The 18,357-nt window shown below is 35.8% G+C and overlaps 2 protein-coding genes across 4 annotated transcripts in view; one reads left to right on the top strand and one right to left on the bottom strand.

Annotated features, from left to right (window-relative positions):
* The window catches only part of gadd45gip1 (growth arrest and DNA-damage-inducible, gamma interacting protein 1), a 3,137-nt gene extending 39 nt beyond the window's left edge, over window positions 1–3,098 (top strand). The window contains exons 1-2 of the mRNA XM_087244095.1: window positions 1–417; window positions 2,699–3,098. The exon at window positions 1–417 is cut by the window's left edge and continues 39 nt beyond it. Of these exons, the coding sequence (XP_087100221.1) occupies window positions 1–417; window positions 2,699–2,990 (709 nt within the window). The 3' untranslated portion in view covers window positions 2,991–3,098. The remainder of the gene's footprint in view (window positions 418–2,698) is intronic.
* Window positions 3,099–6,917: 3,819 nt separating this feature from the next.
* zgc:158403 overlaps window positions 6,918–18,357 on the bottom strand; it is a 46,197-nt gene continuing 34,757 nt past the window's right edge. Inside the window, exons 12-19 of one of the 3 annotated variants that reach the window (XR_015480071.1) lie at window positions 18,051–18,212; window positions 13,528–13,619; window positions 13,252–13,372; window positions 13,003–13,114; window positions 10,623–10,737; window positions 10,430–10,546; window positions 7,671–7,932; window positions 6,918–7,515 (exon numbers count right to left, since the gene is read on the bottom strand). Coding sequence is in view for 1 of the 3 variants with exons in the window: in NM_001080084.1 (NP_001073553.1) it covers window positions 7,821–7,932; window positions 10,430–10,546; window positions 10,623–10,737; window positions 13,003–13,114; window positions 13,252–13,372; window positions 13,528–13,619; window positions 18,051–18,212 (831 nt within the window). In the remaining 2 variants the exon portion in view is untranslated. 3 annotated transcript variants of the gene reach the window in all.

Genomic DNA, 18,357 nt, shown 5'->3' with positions numbered 1-18,357 from the left:
ACGCGCCTACATGACGTTAGAGGTCACTGGCGTGTCATCAAACATGGCGGCCTCCTTGCTGAGCAGGAGGACAGCCTCATCCTTCAGCTTTACTAAATTAAACTCACTTCTTCCAGCTGCAGTCATTCAAATCGCGAACTACAATCCCAGACCCCTTCGGTTGAATCTAAAGGATCCCTATATACCGGATAAGGAGAGCGAGAGGACGCCAGAATGGCAGAAGACGGAGAAGTTCGAGCGCAGGCTGTTCGGCCGCTACGGACGCGCGTCTGGAGTGAACCCGGTCAAACTGTGGCCCTCCGCGGCCCGGCTGGAGGAGCTGATGGCTGAGGAGAGAGAGTGGCATCCTCCGGTGGAGCAGATGCTGCAAAACATCGCGGAGAGGCAGATGGAGAAGGAGAAGAGGCGGATAGAGAGGTGAAGGAAACCTCACTATCAATGCACAATTGATAGTTCAATACACACATTATTACCAATAACGTTATCCGTAAACGAACACCGGTGCGACTTTACCTGTATGTTAAAATATAGACATTTCACACAACCGATGACGTTTCGTATTTTATCTGGTAAAGTATGTGCGTAAAAAGGGGCTAATGTTTGCTGTCACCAACAGCAACTAATGTTAACTGAATGTACATATTCATTTACCAGAACGGTTCACGCCATAATGAAAACTGTTAACTTCCCTTTACTCCGCTACACAACCTTGTGTTTCTTCGGATGTCCGAGTTTCCATACAAAAATGGGCTATCAAACTCCAAGGGCATCAGAAATATTAATTTTTTAAGCTTTAGTGAGGGTTGAAACACGATTTTTGAAACCTATTAAGAGTGGAAAAATAACTTGCAGTAATAGATTTGACCGTTAGGACGCCAGGTGTGGCGTCGTCAAAACAAATTTAAGGGTTCGCCCGTTTTGTTAACATATCTTGAAAAAACGCATATAATTACAGTAGTAAAGTAATTTATATCAGATAAAAGACGTTGTTGTGCACGATGTTCAGCGAGGTTTTACATAATAATCAAATTAAACCGCTTATTTAGCGCATTAGGCAGAATGTTGTCAAGCAACAGTTGCACAGGTGTATTTATCCAGAGCAATTGAGGTAAAGTTGGTTTTATATGCGCACATTTGGACTTTCTCCTTAATAAAAACATTTCAGAAAAATACTCTGCCAATTCTAAATAGGGAAATCGTATTAGCAGCCAGTGACTATCACAGTACAAAATCGTTTACACTCAAACAATAGTGCTAATGCTGTTTTGAAGTCATACTTGCATGTGATATGAGACAGAATATTCAAAATACCATGGTAAACAATATAGGGAGCATGTCACAAGTTGTCACTGAACGAATGTCCGATTATAAAACTAACTTTACCTCAACTCTAGAGCAGGGGCATCCAAACTTGATCCTGGAGGGCCGGTGTCCTGTAGATTTTAGCTTCAAACCTTCAACCCCAATCAAACACACCTGAATCAGCTAACCAAGCTCTATCTAGGTATACTAGAAACTTCCAGGCAGGTGTGTTGAGGCTGCCCTATGCAGGACCGAGTTTAGGCACTCCTGATCTACAGTAATTTCCAACAGCTTTAGAGCGTGGCTCAACGGATCAGAATAAAGGATGTTTTACAAAACTGCTTTATTATATAATGTTTATTGTTCTGTTTTACGTGTGTATTTTGCATTTGAGACTAACAAAATGTAAACAAAAGAGAAAAATAGAAAAGTAATATCAAGTTGACATTAAATACATGTGACCCTGGACAACTAAACCAGTCATAAGTGTGAGTGTTTGGGAATTGATATTTATATTTAACCTGAATGCCAAATAAATAAGTTTTTATTATTAATGGATGGTATGTTATGATACAACTAGTGTTCAAAAAAGGGAGTCTTCAAAGTTATCCAATATAAGTGGAAAGCAGTGCACATGTATAAAAAATAAATATAGAATGTCTAATTCTTTTTTATATACATTTACGGTATAGGAAACTTATCTTCAAAATATCAAAATATCTTCAAGAAACTTGATCTTTTATTTAATATTCTGATGATTTGGCATAAAAAAATAAACATAATTTTGACCCATACAATGTATTTAGGTGGCTCAGCGGTTAGCACTGTCGCCTAAAAGCAAGACGATTGCTAGTTTGAGTCCTGGCTGGGCCAGCAGGCATTTTTGTGTGTAGTTTGCATGTTCTCCAAGTGTTTGGGTGGGTTTCCTCTGGGTGCTCCAGTTTCCCCCCACAGTCCAAAGACATGCGCTATAGGTGAATTGAATGAACTAAATTGGCCTCTAGTGCATGAGTCTGTGTGTGAATGCGAGTGTATGGATGTTTCCCAGTACTTGGTTGTGACTAGAAGGGCATCCGCTGTGAAAATCATATGCTAGAACAGTTGGCGGTTCATTCCGCAGTGGTGACCCCTAATAAATAAGGGACTAAGCCGAAGGAAAATTAATTGATTTTCGGATATTGCAAAAAATACTCTGAAAATGCAAGACTTTTGCTTTAAATAACAGTTTGTAATGTTGCACTTATATAGCACTTTAGCTATATAAGGCCACTAAAATACACTGTTACACTTTTTAAATAATTTAGTTTCTTCTCAGAACAAAACTGATGTGTAAAGGATGTCTGAAACAAACGGAGGATCAGAAATATTTAGTTTCATATGTTTTACTTCCACACAGAGAAAAGACGATCGCTGAAAGCATGGCCAAAATGCCCAAGCTGATCGCCGACTGGAAAAAGCAGAAAAGGGAGGCCAAGCAGAAGGCAAACGAGGAGAAACAGAAGCAGGTGCGACTGCTGGCCATGGCGAGGGAACGCTTTGGTTTCGCGGTGGATCCTCGCAGTGTTAAGTTCAAAGAGATGGTGGCTGAAATCGAGAAAGAGGAGAAGAAGCAGAGGAAACTTCTGAAACGTCAAAAAAAAGAGGAGGAGCAGACCTCGATTACACCCACAGCTGATTCCAGCCAATAACCAGGACTTTTATACAGTGCTACTCTACTGTTTTGTAAAATAGTTTTTTTTTCTTATCATTGTGACTATCCCAGTATATTTCATGTAATTAAAGTCACTGGAACAACAGTCCTGCCTGAGATTATACTTCAGAAACAAACAATATGTATGGAAAGATTATTTTTCAACACGTTTCTAAACATAACAGTTTTAATACCTAATGTCTAATAACTTATTTTTAGTCCTTTAGGGGGCTAATAATATTGACCTTAAAAACTGCTTTTATTCCAGTCGAAATAAAACAAATAAGACTTTCTCCAGAAGAAAAAATATTAAAGGAAATACTGTGAAAAATTCCTTGCTCTGTTAAACATAATTTGAGAAATATTTCAAATAATTCCACAGGAGGGCTAATTATTTTAACTTCAGCTATATGCAAATCTGAGTAATGTTGATATTAAAAATGCTTACATTTCTAATTTGACAGCATTAAATATTGTTTAATTGTTTGGTATTAAAGTTTTTTTAGGGAAAGAAATTAATATGTTTCAGCATGAATGCATTGAATTGATAATTAGTTCAATTATATGTGAATTAAAATGTCACAAAAGCTATTACAGATAAAAGTTATTTATTATTGTAATTAAAAAGAGTAATTGAAAAATAGTTTTCAAAGATGATAATAAATCTGCTACATATCCACATATATGAATGATGCCAGAAGGATCATTTGAAACTGAAAGGACGCTGAAAAATAGCTTTTCTTTTAAAATACATAAAAACAGAAAACAGTTTGTTCTTAAGACAATCGAAAACAAATATTGCTTAAGGGGGCTAATAATATTGACCTTAAAATTGTTTTAAAAAACATTAAAAAAAAAGATTTTAGATTTAAAGATTTTATTTTTGCTGAAATATAACAAACAAGATTTCTCCAGAAGAAAAAAAAAAATTTGCTCTGTTAAACATCATTTAGGAAATATTTGAAAAAAACAAAAAAACAGGAGGGCTAATTATTTTGACTTCAGCTGTATGCAAATCTTAATAATAACACGGTTATATTCAAAACGCTTACATTTCTAATTTAATAACATTATAGACTATTGTTCAAATGTTCGGTATTAAAGTTTTTTTTTAATGGAAGAAATAATTACTTTGTGCATTAAATTGATCAAATGGGACAGTTATTACATCATAAAAGCCATCTAATTACAATAAAAGCTGTTTATTTAATTTTAAAATAATACTTAAAGATGGTTTTCAAAGATGATATTAAATTAGCTACAAATCCACATATATGAATGATGCCAGAAGGATCATTTGAAACTAAAAGGACGCTGAAAAAATAGCTTTTCTTTTAAAATGCATTAAAATAGGGAAATTTGGGAATTATAAAAAAATCCACAAGAGGGCTAATTATTTTAAGTACAGCTGTATGTAAATCCGAATAATAACGGTGACATTCAAAACACTCACATTTTTAATTTGATAGCATTATAGACTATCATTTAAAAGTTTGGTACTTCAGTTTTTTTTTCAGCAAGAATGCATTAAATTAATCAAATGTAACAATTATAATGTCACAGAAGCTATCCGTTTATAATAAAAGCTGTTTATTTTATTTTAAAAGAACACTTAAGGGTGCAGTATTCAAGTTTGACACCCAGCGGTTGAACTAGGTATTGCGCCACTGGTTCAAAACACATGCAAGCACAGGTTGCCTGATTGACGACACCAACAGCAATGTGCCTGACAGTCGAGGCTAAAGGCTGATTTAAATAGTTATAAATAAAATCAACGGCACCCGATAGATTGAATATTCTCCATATTAAAAGGAGTTTTTATTCTAACCAACAACTCGAATTGATATATCAGAGGCGACTTCTATTTCTTGCATGTGAACAACAGAAAACTGACAATAATCATCTCAGGTACACCTCATGAGCTTTATTCAGTGTTAAATGCTGATAATGTGAGTTTGAGTGTCATTTTACGTGACATTTATTGCCATTCTACTGAAAGCAGCAGCAGATAGTTCACCTCAGATCTCGAAAATAAAATAAACCATTTGAAAATGCAACTTCAGTGCATTACTTTGAACAACCATTACTTACATTATAAACCTTACCATTTGGAGTGTAGTCAGTGCTTCTGAATGGCTGTATTTCAATTTCTGTGTTGTTTTGGTCTAGTGCAAACAGCCAATTTGCACATCACTGTGTATCTCGTCACATACTGTAGCATGTTGTTAGCACATAAAATACATAAATTTAATGGACAAGCTTATGAAGTTGACAGTTTTAACAGCGCTAACAAGTTCAGACAAAAGTTCATCTGGCATGTTTTTCCATCGCTAGAGCTTCTTGGTGGATGCTGCAGTGTACTCAGGAAACCGATGGTGCAACTTTTCGGATGGAAGCTACAGCTCCTTTGTGCCTCTCTTCTTCTTCTGCAGTTCCTCCAATTTTCCTTGAAAAAAACTTACAGGCATGTCTTGTAAGTGGATGTGTCTTGTTTGTAAGTGCCAGACCATATCTGAGGGCTTAAGACTGCTATTAGCTAAAACCTCACAAAAAAATACACATTGCCACATGGCCACAGCCACATCACCCTGCAGCCCAAGACCGGTTACTCCCTGAAGCTAAGCAGGGCTGAGCCTGGTCAGTACCTGGCTGGGAGACGACTAGGGAACACTAGGTTGCTGTTGAAAGTGGTGTTAGTGAGGCCAGCAGGGGGCGCTCAGCCTGTGGTCTGTGCGAGTCCTATTGCACCAGTAAAAGTAAAGGGGACACTACACTGTCAGTGGGCGCCGTCTTTCGGATGAGACGTTAAACCGAGGTCCTGACTCTCTGTGGTCATTAAAAATCCCATGGCACTTCTCGTGAAAGAGCAGTCCTGGCCAAAGTCCCTCTATCAGCCCTTACGATCATGGCCTCCCAATCATCCCCTTCCACTGAATTGTCTCTATCACTGTCTCTCCACTCCACCAATAGCTGGTGTGTGGTGAGCGCACTGGCGCCGTTGTCCTGTGGCTGCCGTCGCATTACATTACATAACATTGCAGATTTGGATTTTCTGCATCTCCAATCTATGAAATCCCAAAACCAGTGAAACTGTGGCTATATTTGCATTTCTTACTTGACATTTTCTCACTCTCTAGCGTAGGCGTAATTCTCTTCATCAAGTCATCTTTGTTGGATTTCTCTGTTTCCGCCTGCACCTCTTCACCTCATTCGTTATCCTGCGAGCCCATATATTCAAGGCCGCCGCACATCTCCATAGAAGAGGCCGATGTAGATGGTTCATCCCTACTGTCACTTGACTTCTTTAAAGTGGCGTTTTTTAACCAGGTGTCCACTTTGATGAATATAGTAAGCAAACAAAAAATGAGGAATGTACCATCACTTAGCGCCTAATGTGAAAGGGCGGGGCTATTGTGAAACAGACGTGGAACAGCGAGATGTAAATTATCATTTGCAATGTGATTTTTTTTCTCTCAGTGAATTTCCTTTTTCTCAAAAATACGAACAAGTTTACTCAAGATAAATGCATAAAAATAAAAAAACATCAAATTTTCCGCAATTACAAACATTCTCTGCACCCCTGGTGGTCAAACTGCGCACCCAGATTGGGGACCGCTGCTTTAGACGAGTCCAAAACTTACATACAGCACCTTTAATAAAGGTTGATAAAAAATGTGCTACAAATCCCCATATTTGAATGATACTAGAAGGATCATTTGACACACAAGATGCTGAAATTTGTTTTACTTTTAAAAGGCATTAAAATAGAAAACTTGTAATTTTTACTGCTTTTTAGATCAAATAAATGCAACCTTGGTGAGCAGAAAAATCTTTTACCATTCTAAAACTGTTGAATAATAGTGCAGGGAGTATTCAGTCAAGAGATAATTAAGCTTACTCATAAAAAAGTGAAAGCAGATGAGTGTAATCTGTCATGGGAAAACTGATTTATTCATACAGTAAACCATATTTATTGCTCAATTATTGCATTGATTGACTTAATTCACTATAAAATAGTCATAAATTGTACATTTCGAAAACTATTTTACCATCAATAGTTTGATTTAAATATGATCTACTTATACAATGGTACATAACCACTGAACTATTTGATTATTATAAAAAGCTCTTGATTTCTTTCCAAGAAAACGACATAATAATCAATAATAAAAATATCCAATCCCAAGCTCGGCCTTGCAATAATCAACATGTTTTAATCAACAGAACTTAGTGTAAAATGGTTTGTCTAATTGCTTTGTAAACACTGTCAGTCATTTCCCCCTATTACACCTGTACAGAACTTGACAAAACTGAAGGGGAATAAATAAATTAATTTGATTTCTAATGCTCCCATGTACATTTGAAAACAGGAGCTTGACCCCTGGTTTACATTTGGAATAATTATCAACCAGATGGATGGATATTTACCGTCTGACTAAAATAACCGATTTGCAAAAATAACCAAGTTTTTAGCATCTCCTACAGCAGTATTTCTCAACCACGTTCCTGGAGGAACACCAGCTCTGCACATTTTCCATGTCTCCCTAATCAAACACGCCTGATTCAGATCATCAGCAAATCAGCAGAGACTGAAAGAGCTGTAATGGGTGTGACAGACAAAGGAAGCATCCAAAACATGCAGTGCCGGTGGTCCTCAAGGACCGTGGTTGAGAAACACTATCCTATAGTTTATAACATTATCTGAAGTGTGATAGAGGTTTACTGTTGGCAGCACCATTGGATAAAAACAACCCAGTGGCGTTGGTGTTAGATTCTCCCCATGAAGTGACCATACGTGTCCTCAGAGGAGTGACGAAATTAACTTTCCTCACAATGCTGTAATTTCCTCCTGGTCGCTGACGTCAGCCTTGAGTTTGGTCAGAGCTGCGTGGACCCTGAACTGCGTGCGAGACTCCATCGAGTACTCTTTGTAGTTATTCCTGACAGAAGAGACATGGAGAATGTTATAGATCAGCAACTTCCATATAGTGCACCAATAATCCTAGCTTAAAGGTTTCTTAATTTAGTCTTCCACATTAGGTTTACATGCATTGATGGTTGAAAAACACTTTCATTTTCTCCAAATATATATTCTTGAGAACATTTAGACCAGGGGTCATCATCAATCTCAGTCCTGGAAGGCCGGTGTCCCTGCAGGATTTAGCTCCAACTTGCCTCAACACACCTGCCTGGATGTATTCAAGTATACCTAGTGAGACCTTGATTAGCTTGTCCAGGTGTGTTTGATTAGGGTTAGAGCTAAAATCTGCAGGAACAAGTTTGGTGACCCCTGATTTAGACCCTTTTAAGAACATTGTGAGTGAAATTTTAGACTTATACAGGGCTAAACACTAATGTCGCGGTCAGTTTGAGCTTGCGAAATTCTGATGTACGGCGCTGCGCAAAGGGGTGGAAATAAACAAGATGATTGGACATTAAAAAAAGGAGAGCGATTGCTCCATATTTTCAGTGTTTGTACAAAGAGGTCATGTTTTGATCTTTGATTAGTCTCACGCAAATCACATGATGCGATTTCGCAGGTCAGAGTTAACCATGCTTGAAATTTGCAATGCAGCGACATGCAAAGTGCGGTTTATTTCTAAACTAATTTCAAGAGGATCAGATGCTTATTATTGACCACAGCTGGCCTTTCATCAGCCACACATATCGCATCAATCAGACGAATACTAACTCACTAAAAATAACTAGAGTTTTTCACTTCACTTTGTCTTAAAGAATCCTTCCTTCCACCTCTACTCCTAATAAAGTGGCACGGCGGCCCAGTGGTTAGCACTGTTACCTCACAGCAAGAAGGCCACTGGTTATTCTTTATAACTGCAGAGTAAAGCAGCCTTTTCTTCATTAAATGAACCTGACAGGACAACAGGAGATGGCAAAAAAAAGTTGCTGCCTTAAATCACACTGATTACCATTCATCTATTGATCTACTATTCATATCAATAAAAATAAACAAAGAAATGTAAAATATTAGGCTCGCAAGGACTGGTTATAACTCTAATCATCCCTACCTTTAAATTTGCGTGACGGTTTGCTTTATACAACTGAGAATGTAGTCCTAGTTGGCGTGCAGTAGTTGGAAACAGTGTTAGGTAGACAGTCCATCGCCAATGGTGGATAGACATCACGATGCTGAGCTGGCATCGCGATCCTCCACCCTGACCCGCTCGCAAAAAACACACACTTAAGCCCCGTTTACACTCATACGTCTTAGTTTTAATATGGCATTTTAGAATGAAAACTATCTACGACCACACTGGTGTTTCACCTAGCATTTCTGAACAGCCCTCCGTCCACACTACACCGCTGAAAACACACATCACGTGACCACACACACACACACACACACACACACATACTCTGGCAGGCGCTTCAGCAGTATATGTCCATGTCTGAGCTCCAGGCAGTCAGTATGGGGTGCTTTGAGCACAAAACCCCAGAGAACAGTGCAGGTCGGACTGTTAATCAAGGATGTGCCGCTGGATCGAGTCTCACTATAGTTGTTAAAGGTGATATTTGAATAATCTCGTCTCTGTCTAATGACTCTTCAGTCTTTTGAATCTATCAGGTAGCGTGTCACAGCGTCAGTACACTGCTTTAATCTTTCGCTTTCACGCTTGTACTTGGTAATTTTAGCGAAAACCTCAAATACTGTTTTTGGTTGCTGTTGGTTGTGCACCTTTTTATCAACCAAGTTTGTGGACGCCATTATAACGACACAGAGTCCTGCAGAAAAAGTGATTGGCAGGTGGTAATTTGTGTGTAACTTATCTTTATTTATGATTTGGTTATGGGTAAAACAAAGACCATGCGGGTCGGGTAGTTGGCTACAAATAATTATTAGTAATGAATTAATAAATAATTAATTCACAGCAGCCTACAATGATAATGCCATCGTGCATTAGACATCGTACAATGCCAAATTGCCAACCCTAGTTGGAAGTTTAAGCCACAGTTACGTCTGTTTTTAACAGTGAGGCTGTTTAGCACCGAGTCTGAAGTAATCAATCACAGAAATGCCATTAGTTAGATCATTTTAATATGATATTTAAATAATATAATAAAAATGAGAGTATAATATTGGCCCACTGGTTGAGAATCCCTGGTGTAAACAAAATAATCTTGTTTTCCCTTTTGATAAGATTTGCTTACCCTATTGCTTGTTTTAAGGAAAACCTTACTTAATTTGATTTATTATTTCTTAAAACAAAACAATAGGTTTTTCTTTTCTAGAAAATGCTTCTTGATTTAAGAATTTTTTGATATTTGGACAAGAAACAAGTCAAGAAATCTAAGTGCATGCCTTTTTGCAGTGTAAAAGACTGGAAAACATCGAGTCACTTTAGACAAATAAATAAGTGACACTAAACCAGTAAAAGTCTATCTTCTCCTCATCTGTGTGTTCTAGATTGAACTTACTTTGCTTTCTGTAGTAGTTTGATGGCTTGCTCTTTCCTCCCCGTGTCTATAAACAGTAGACTCATCTCCAGCAGAGCATTTGGAACAAGGTAGTGATCAAACTTCAGCTTCTTTTCACTGTTAAACACACAAAGGACATCTCAGACACAGTCTTGGGGAAGAAGAAGCATTTCCAAAAGAGAGAAGCACAAACCTGATGTAAACCTGGTTGAAACAGTCCTCTGCCGCCTGCATCTGGCCTTGGTTCTTCAGACACAGGCCTTTCAGAAGCTGGATTAAACATGTGTCGTCAACCGTGTACTCGTTATCTAAACACAAAGCAGAATAAATAGATCAATTTAAAATATAAACCAACTTGATATACACTGACAAATGCAAACCTAGATTTAATAGATATAAAAATTAGACTTATTTCTGAGGTGTTTTGATCCAGCATTATTGCATTATTTCTGTTTATTTACATTTAGTCATTTAGCAGACGCTTTTATCCAAAGCGACTTACAAATGAGGACAAGGAAGCAACTTACACAACTATAAGAGCAACAATGAATAAGTGCTATAGGCAAGTTTCAGGTCTGTAAAGTCTAAGAAGGAAAGTATTAGTAGTATTTTTTTTTTTTTTGGGTACAGTTAGTGTGATATCCAGAGAGGCAATTGCAGATTAGGGAGTGAAGTGGAGACTAAATAGTTGAGTTTTTAGTCGTTTCTTGAAAGTAGCGAGTGACTCTGCTGTTCTGATGCAGTTAGGGAGTTCATTCCACCAACTGGGCAGATTGAGCGTGAGCGTTCGCGAAAGTGATTTCTTCCCTCTTTGGGATGGAACCACGAGGCGACGTTCATTCACAGAACGCATATATACATGGGAGATATCTTTATGGGAGATTTCAAGGAGAGATATCCAGAGGTGACTATTATTTGTGTAAAAATCTTCTTGTGGCATGCAAAAAGACTATAACAAGAAACTGGCTTAAAGACTCAATGTTGAAATGTAAGCAGTGATTTCAGATAATTGAAGAGGTTTATGTAATGAAAAAACAGACCATTACATTTAGGTTGAGAATGAAAACTAGTATTTTTAGGAAGGATTGAAGAAAAGGGTTAATAGATAGGAAATATACAGACATCCCCATTTAAGTGAATGATAATTGAAGGAGATAAAGCTTTTTATTATTTTTATTAAAGGCTTTTTTCTTTTTTACATGCAAGGTTATGTGGTGTATATATAGGTCATTATGTATGTGCATATTGATATATGTGTGTGTATGTAATGATATATGATAGCAAGTTTTTTTTCCTGTTAAATTATTGTTCTGTTTAGTAAAAAATGAACTAATTAAACTAAGTTTAAAAATAAAGAAATAAAAACAAAATTTGATTAACAAAACATTTGACCCAGCAATATTTAGAAATATATTTATTTTTTATTAAATGATCATTAAACTGTATAGTCAATTTGAAATCACAAATGCAAACCTAGATTTAATACACAAAATCACAATTACCATTTCAAAAATAAAGACTAACATCATTACTATTGTAATATTTCGAAATGAAATACAATTGAGAATGTAATTTTACAGCATAATAATGATAGAACAAAATGCAAATGATTTCTATAACAATTCTAAATACATAGAATTACAATAATATTGTAAAAACATAATAATAATAATAATAATAATTATTATTATTTTTATACTAAATCCAAATGTAAAAATATTGTAAAAACATAATAATAATAATAATTATTATTATTATACTAAATCCAAATGTAAAAATATTTTAAAAACATTTATAATGTTGTTATTATTATTATTATTATACTAAATTCACATGAAAAAAATATTGTAAAAACATTATTATTATTATTAATAATATTTATTTACATTGTTTTGTTGTTGATAATATCATCATCATTATTATTATTATTATTATTATTACTATTATCATCATCATTATTATTATACTAAATCCAAACACACTGTGAAAACATGTATAATAATTAAAACATTATTTTTATTTACATAGTTATTATTTTTTACTATTATTATTATACTAAGTTCAAATGTAAAAATATTATAAAAACATTTATATTTTTATTAATATTATATTATTACTATTAATAATAATAATTATTATTATTAAAACAATAATATAATTATTATCTTAAATCCAAATGTAAAAATACTGTAAAAACATTATTATTAACATTAATGTTGTTGTTGTTGTTATTATTATTATTATTATTATTAATAATAATAATAATATTATACTAATTTCAAATGTAAAAATATTGTAAAAACATTTGTATTTTATTATATTTTATTGTTATTATTATTATTATTATTATACTAAATTCATTTGTATTTTTAATATTATTATTATTATTATACTAAATATTATACTATTATTATTAATAAAAGGGAATTATTGTAGAACAATTGACCATGCAATATTTAGAAATCAATATTATTGAAAATATGTTATATTTGTCTTTAAACCTATAATTGAAAACTGGGTGATTATTAATTGATTATGTCCATGTTGTGCATTTTTTAGTGTGTTGCATTTACCTGGAGATGCCCGTAGGGTGCACTCTGCCTCTAACAGTGTCTCCATCATACCCTCTGTGAGCTCAGGCTGTTTACTGATCATGGAGAAACCATTCCACATGTACATCATCTCCTGAAACACACATTGCCCACTTCAAAATATAGCATGAACATCGCCTTATGATCAAGAAACAGAAATAAACAATGCCTGACAAAAAAACACACACACACAAATAAAAGTGTACTGGACTGATGTGATGTGATTCTTACAAGCACAGGAACAGGAAGTCTGACCGGATTGCTGGCTTTGTACCGTCTAGCTTTACGGATGGCAAACTTCTCTGTCGGTGGAGATTTACCTGCTATCTTTTGTTTATATGTTGGTACCTGCCTATAAAAGACAGACAGGAATAAAAAGAGACCTTAGTACCATGAGTTCTGATCATATCATGTTGTTAACGCGCCTCCAATAATCCCACATATGCAAAGACTTAATACACCGACAGACGAGGATTCTGGGGAAATTGGCAGTGCGAGCATATTTACCTAAAGAGATCGACCTCATTATCCCCGAACGGCCGCGATTCCGAGTCTGGAAGCATGCTGAGATAAGCCGCCTTCATGTACACGTACATGGCCTGAGAGATGGAGAGAAAAACCCACAATAATCCTTCGACACACTGTATGTAATCACAATTAGCAACAGAACCAACCAGTCCAAACAAAAGCCTGGCAAAGACTGCAGCCCACAAAGCCAATTTACACAGCTTACGCACAGCAGTTTATTCACTGCGTTACAACAAATGTAGCAGGACTTCTCAACTTTTCAATCAATTTCCAAGATCTACACCTGTTCTGGAGGCTTTTACGTGATGTTTCTGAGGAGGAAGTCAGTTAGCTTTGAGGCAAGAATCATTGGCTAACGCTACTGTTGGCTCACTAACTGCTGACATTACATCAGTTTGTCATTTTTACTCTTTGGCTCTGTTAGATTTTAAGGATATTAGAAATTCGCAGCTTTCTGAACCTGGTTAATGCTGAATTTTGGTAATTTTAGAATTATATTCACACTTACAGTTGAAGTCAACTAATAGGACTTTTAATTTGCCAGTAACCTGGGTTAAGCGCTTCCGGCGAATTGAATGGCAATGCAAAATCCGGTGCGTTTAAGATCTGTTTTCTTTAAAAATCAGCGATCTCCACTAGCTGAGTGATATCTGCTTTAAAGTGGGTCTCAGATTGTACAAGAAGCACTGCATTAAATTACATTTCCCCCGCCATATCTTTATAATATGAGCAATTATTTTACCCTAGTATATTCAATGGAGCTTCTGCGTTAGCCTGCCGATTCTGACGGGCGCGAGTGAGTAAACAGCTTTTTGTCTCGTTTTACACTTGAGCAACTAAATAAATGCTAAAGTTTATTTAACTGAATGTATTTTAATGACATTACAACATTGATGCTGTATAAGGAACCGTATAAAATGAGAAAAAGTTCACAATAACAGGTCACCAGAAGTGTATCAGCAAGGGAACAGCACTAGCTCGGCATATACCCTATTAGGCAAGTTATTGTATAATGATGGTTTGTTCCGTAGACTATCGAAAAAAATATATAGCTTAAAGGGGCTAATAATTTTGACCCTAAAATGTTTTAAAAAAAAATTTAAAACATCTTTTATTCTAGCCGAAATAAAACAAATAAGACTTTCTCCAGAAGAAAAAATATTATCAGACATACTGTGAAAATTTTCTTGCTCTGTTACACATCATTTGAGAAATATTTAAAAAAGAAAAAAAAATTCAAACGGGGGCTAATAATTCTGACTTCAACTGGAAATTATGTATTACATACACACAACACAAGTAATAATTGTAATATACACCGTACTGTTGGCTCACTAACTGCTGACATTTCATCAGTCACTAACAAATTTGTCATTTTACTCTAGTTTTGTAACAGTAATAGAAACTCACAGCTTTATGACCATGCGAATATGGTAATTCTGGAAATGAAGTATCATTTACAGATTTTAATAGAAGAAATTTTAAATTTATATAATTCATGATTTTGTGAGATTAAAACTTACACAATAAATACGTTATATAAATACACATTATATATATATATATATATATATATATATATATATATATATATATATATATATATATATATGTATGTATGTGTGTGTGTATATATGTATGTGTATACATATATATATATATATACATATATATATATATATATATATATATATATGTATGTGTGTGTATATATATATATATATATATATATACAATAAATATATATACATACATACATACATATACATACATACATACATACATATATATATATATACATACATATACATACATATACATATATATATATATATATATATATATATATATATATATATATATATATATATATATATACATACATACATACATACATATATATATACATACATATATATATATATATATATTTGCATACATATGTATATACATATACACACACACACATATATATATATATATATATACACAATTCTTTTGTTCGACTCATCGCTCCTTTGAGCTTCAAACTAAAAAAAACTATCTTACAGGAGCCATCCTTAGTCTAAATAAGACCATCCTCATATTACTTAAACATTAGTTTTGTCGACTTGCAAAACTCACTGTTTGCCAACACCTCTGCATTAAAGGCGGTTTCGCAATGCATAAGCAGCACATATTTTTTCTACATGCTTATAACATAAACAACCGGGATTCATACTGGGAGCAGGAGCATCACGTCAGTGCAAGCAGGAGCAGTGCGCGAAACCAAATGTATTGTTTGCAAAGTTTTTCCCAGGTCCTATAAAATCCCACACTTGGTTTACTTTCTGGGTGGAGGCCATTTCAAACGTGCAACACGGCACCTGTAAAGATCAAACTTTGCTTCTAGTGTTTCTACTAGACACACTGCTTTGCGGATGTTGTGCTTACAGTATAATTATGTTACAGAACTTCTAGATTTGCATTAGAAAATGTTTGAGATGATGATCTTTGATGAATTAGCAGCACTGTGTTCAATCATGTCAATTCGAAGTGTTTTTCCAGCATCTTAGAGTCGTATGAAGTAAATGCTGATTCAAAAACTTGAGAGTTTGGGTTGCTTTAACTTGCATTTTGGATAAAGCTGTGGTAAAAAAAATCGTTTAAAATCAAAAAAAGATTCTGACAATTTATAAAGGCAGATGGTGCTGCTCTAGGCTAAGGGCATTGTAGGCTTTTTTTTTTTTTTTAAAGGAGACGGCGCTCTAGGCTAATTTTTAAACAGCAGATGGCACTCTAACTATTTTTTTTTAACAGCGGATGATGCATTAGGCTAGTTTTAACAGCAGACGATGCTCTAGACTAGCACATCTTTAACAGAGGATGGCACTAGGCTAGTTTTAACCGCAGACAACGCTCTAGGCTAGTTTTAACAGTAGACGATGTTCTAGGCTAGTTTTAACAGTAGATGGCGCACTAGGCTAGTTTTCAAACAGCGAGCGGCATTCTAGGCTAGTTTTTTTTGTAAAGCGGATGGTGCTTTAGGGTAGTTTAACAGAGGATGGCACTCTAGGCTAGTTTTTAAACAGCGAATGGTGCTTTAGGCTAGCTTAACAGTGGGTAGCGCTCTAGGCTAGTTTAAGAGATTGGCACTCTAGGCTAGTTTTTAAACAGCAGATGGTGCTCTAGGCTAGTTTAACAGCAGATGGCGCTCTAGGCTAGTTTTTTTTAAACAGTGGACGGCCCTCTAAGCTAGTTTTTAAACAGGGAAAGGCGCTCTAGGCTAGTTTTTAAACTGCAAATGGTTCTCTAAGCTAGTTTTTTAAACAGCGGACGGCGCTCTAGGCTAGTTTTTAAACAGCGGATGGTGCTCTTGACTAGTTTTTTAAAAGCGGACTGCTCTTGGCTAGTTTTTAAACAGCGGACAGCACTCTTGGCTAGTTTTTAAACAGCGGACAGCACTCTAGGCTAGTTTTTAAACAGCGGACAGCACTCTAGGCTAGTTTTTAAACAGCGGACATCGCTCTAGGCTATGTTTTAAACAGCGGACATCGCTCTAGGCTATTTTTTAAACAGCGGACATCGCTCTAGGCTATTTTTTTTAAACCATGGACGGCTCTCTAAGCTAGTTTTTAAACAGGGGACTGTGCTCTAGGCTAGTTTTAAACAGGGGATGGCGCTCTAGGCTAGTTATTAAACTGCGAACGGCGCTCTAGGACATTTTTTACAGTGAACGGCACTTTTGGCTAGTTTTTAAACTGCAAATGGTGCTCTAGGCTATTTTTTTAAACAGCGGACGGCACTCTAGGCTAGTTTTTAAACTGCGAATGGTGCTCTTGGCTAGTTTTTTAAACAGCGGACGGCGCTCTAGGCTAGCTTTTAAACAGCGAATGGTGCCTATGACTAGTTTTTTAACAGCGGACTGCTCTTGACTAGTTTTTTAACAGTGGATGGCACTCTAGGCTAGTTTTTAAACAGCAAACGGCACTCTAGGCTAGTTTTTAAACAGCAGACGGCACTCTAGGCTAGTTTTTAAACAGTGGATGGCTCTCTAGGCTAGTTTTTAAACAGGGGACTATGCTCTAGGCTAGTTTTTAAACAGGGGACTGTGCTCTAGACTAGTTTTTAAACAGTGGATGGCTCTCTAGGCTAGTTTTTAAACAGGGGACTATGCTCTAGGCTAGTTTTTAAACAGGGGACTGTGCTCTAGGCTAGTTTTAAACAGGGGATGGCGCTCTAGGCTAGTTTTTAAACTGCAAACGGCACTCTTGGCTAGTTTTTAAACTGCGAACGGGGCTCTAGAGTAGTTTTTAACAGCAGATGGCGCTCTATGTTAGTTTTAACAGGAGATGGAGCTCAAACCAACCATTTCAAAATGACATTCTAAATTGCAACCACATTATAAAACCGCAAATACAAAAAAAATTATTAAAGGTCACAATTTTACTTCACATTTATTTTATTTTATGTGAAATTCAATGTTTTCCATATGGTCTGGATTTATTAGAGCAGTGGCTGACCTTAGACCAGCGGCTCTCCTGGCTGAGCAGGTCTGCGTAGAAGTAGGCCATCTTCCAATATCTCTTAAAGGTGAAGCACCACATCAACTCCCAGTAGCACATGTGATGAAATTGTTTCCAGACCTGCTGGGCCTTACAGCCATCCTCAAACAGCGCCACCGCCTGAACATGCAGACGCACATCAGTAAACATTATGTCCCATAATCTAAATTGACTGTTTACTATTAAAACTTAAGATTTGCTAAACATTTTTTTTCACCTTTCTCTTATTTTTAAAAGCACAATTACAATTCACTCAAAATCTGAA

Source organism: Danio rerio, chromosome 3 (assembly GCF_052040795.2).
Source record: "Danio rerio strain M-AB ecotype USA chromosome 3, GRCz13ab, whole genome shotgun sequence".
Lineage (NCBI taxonomy): Eukaryota > Metazoa > Chordata > Actinopteri > Cypriniformes > Danionidae > Danio > Danio rerio.
This window is presented reverse-complemented; position numbering and strand designations above follow the sequence as displayed.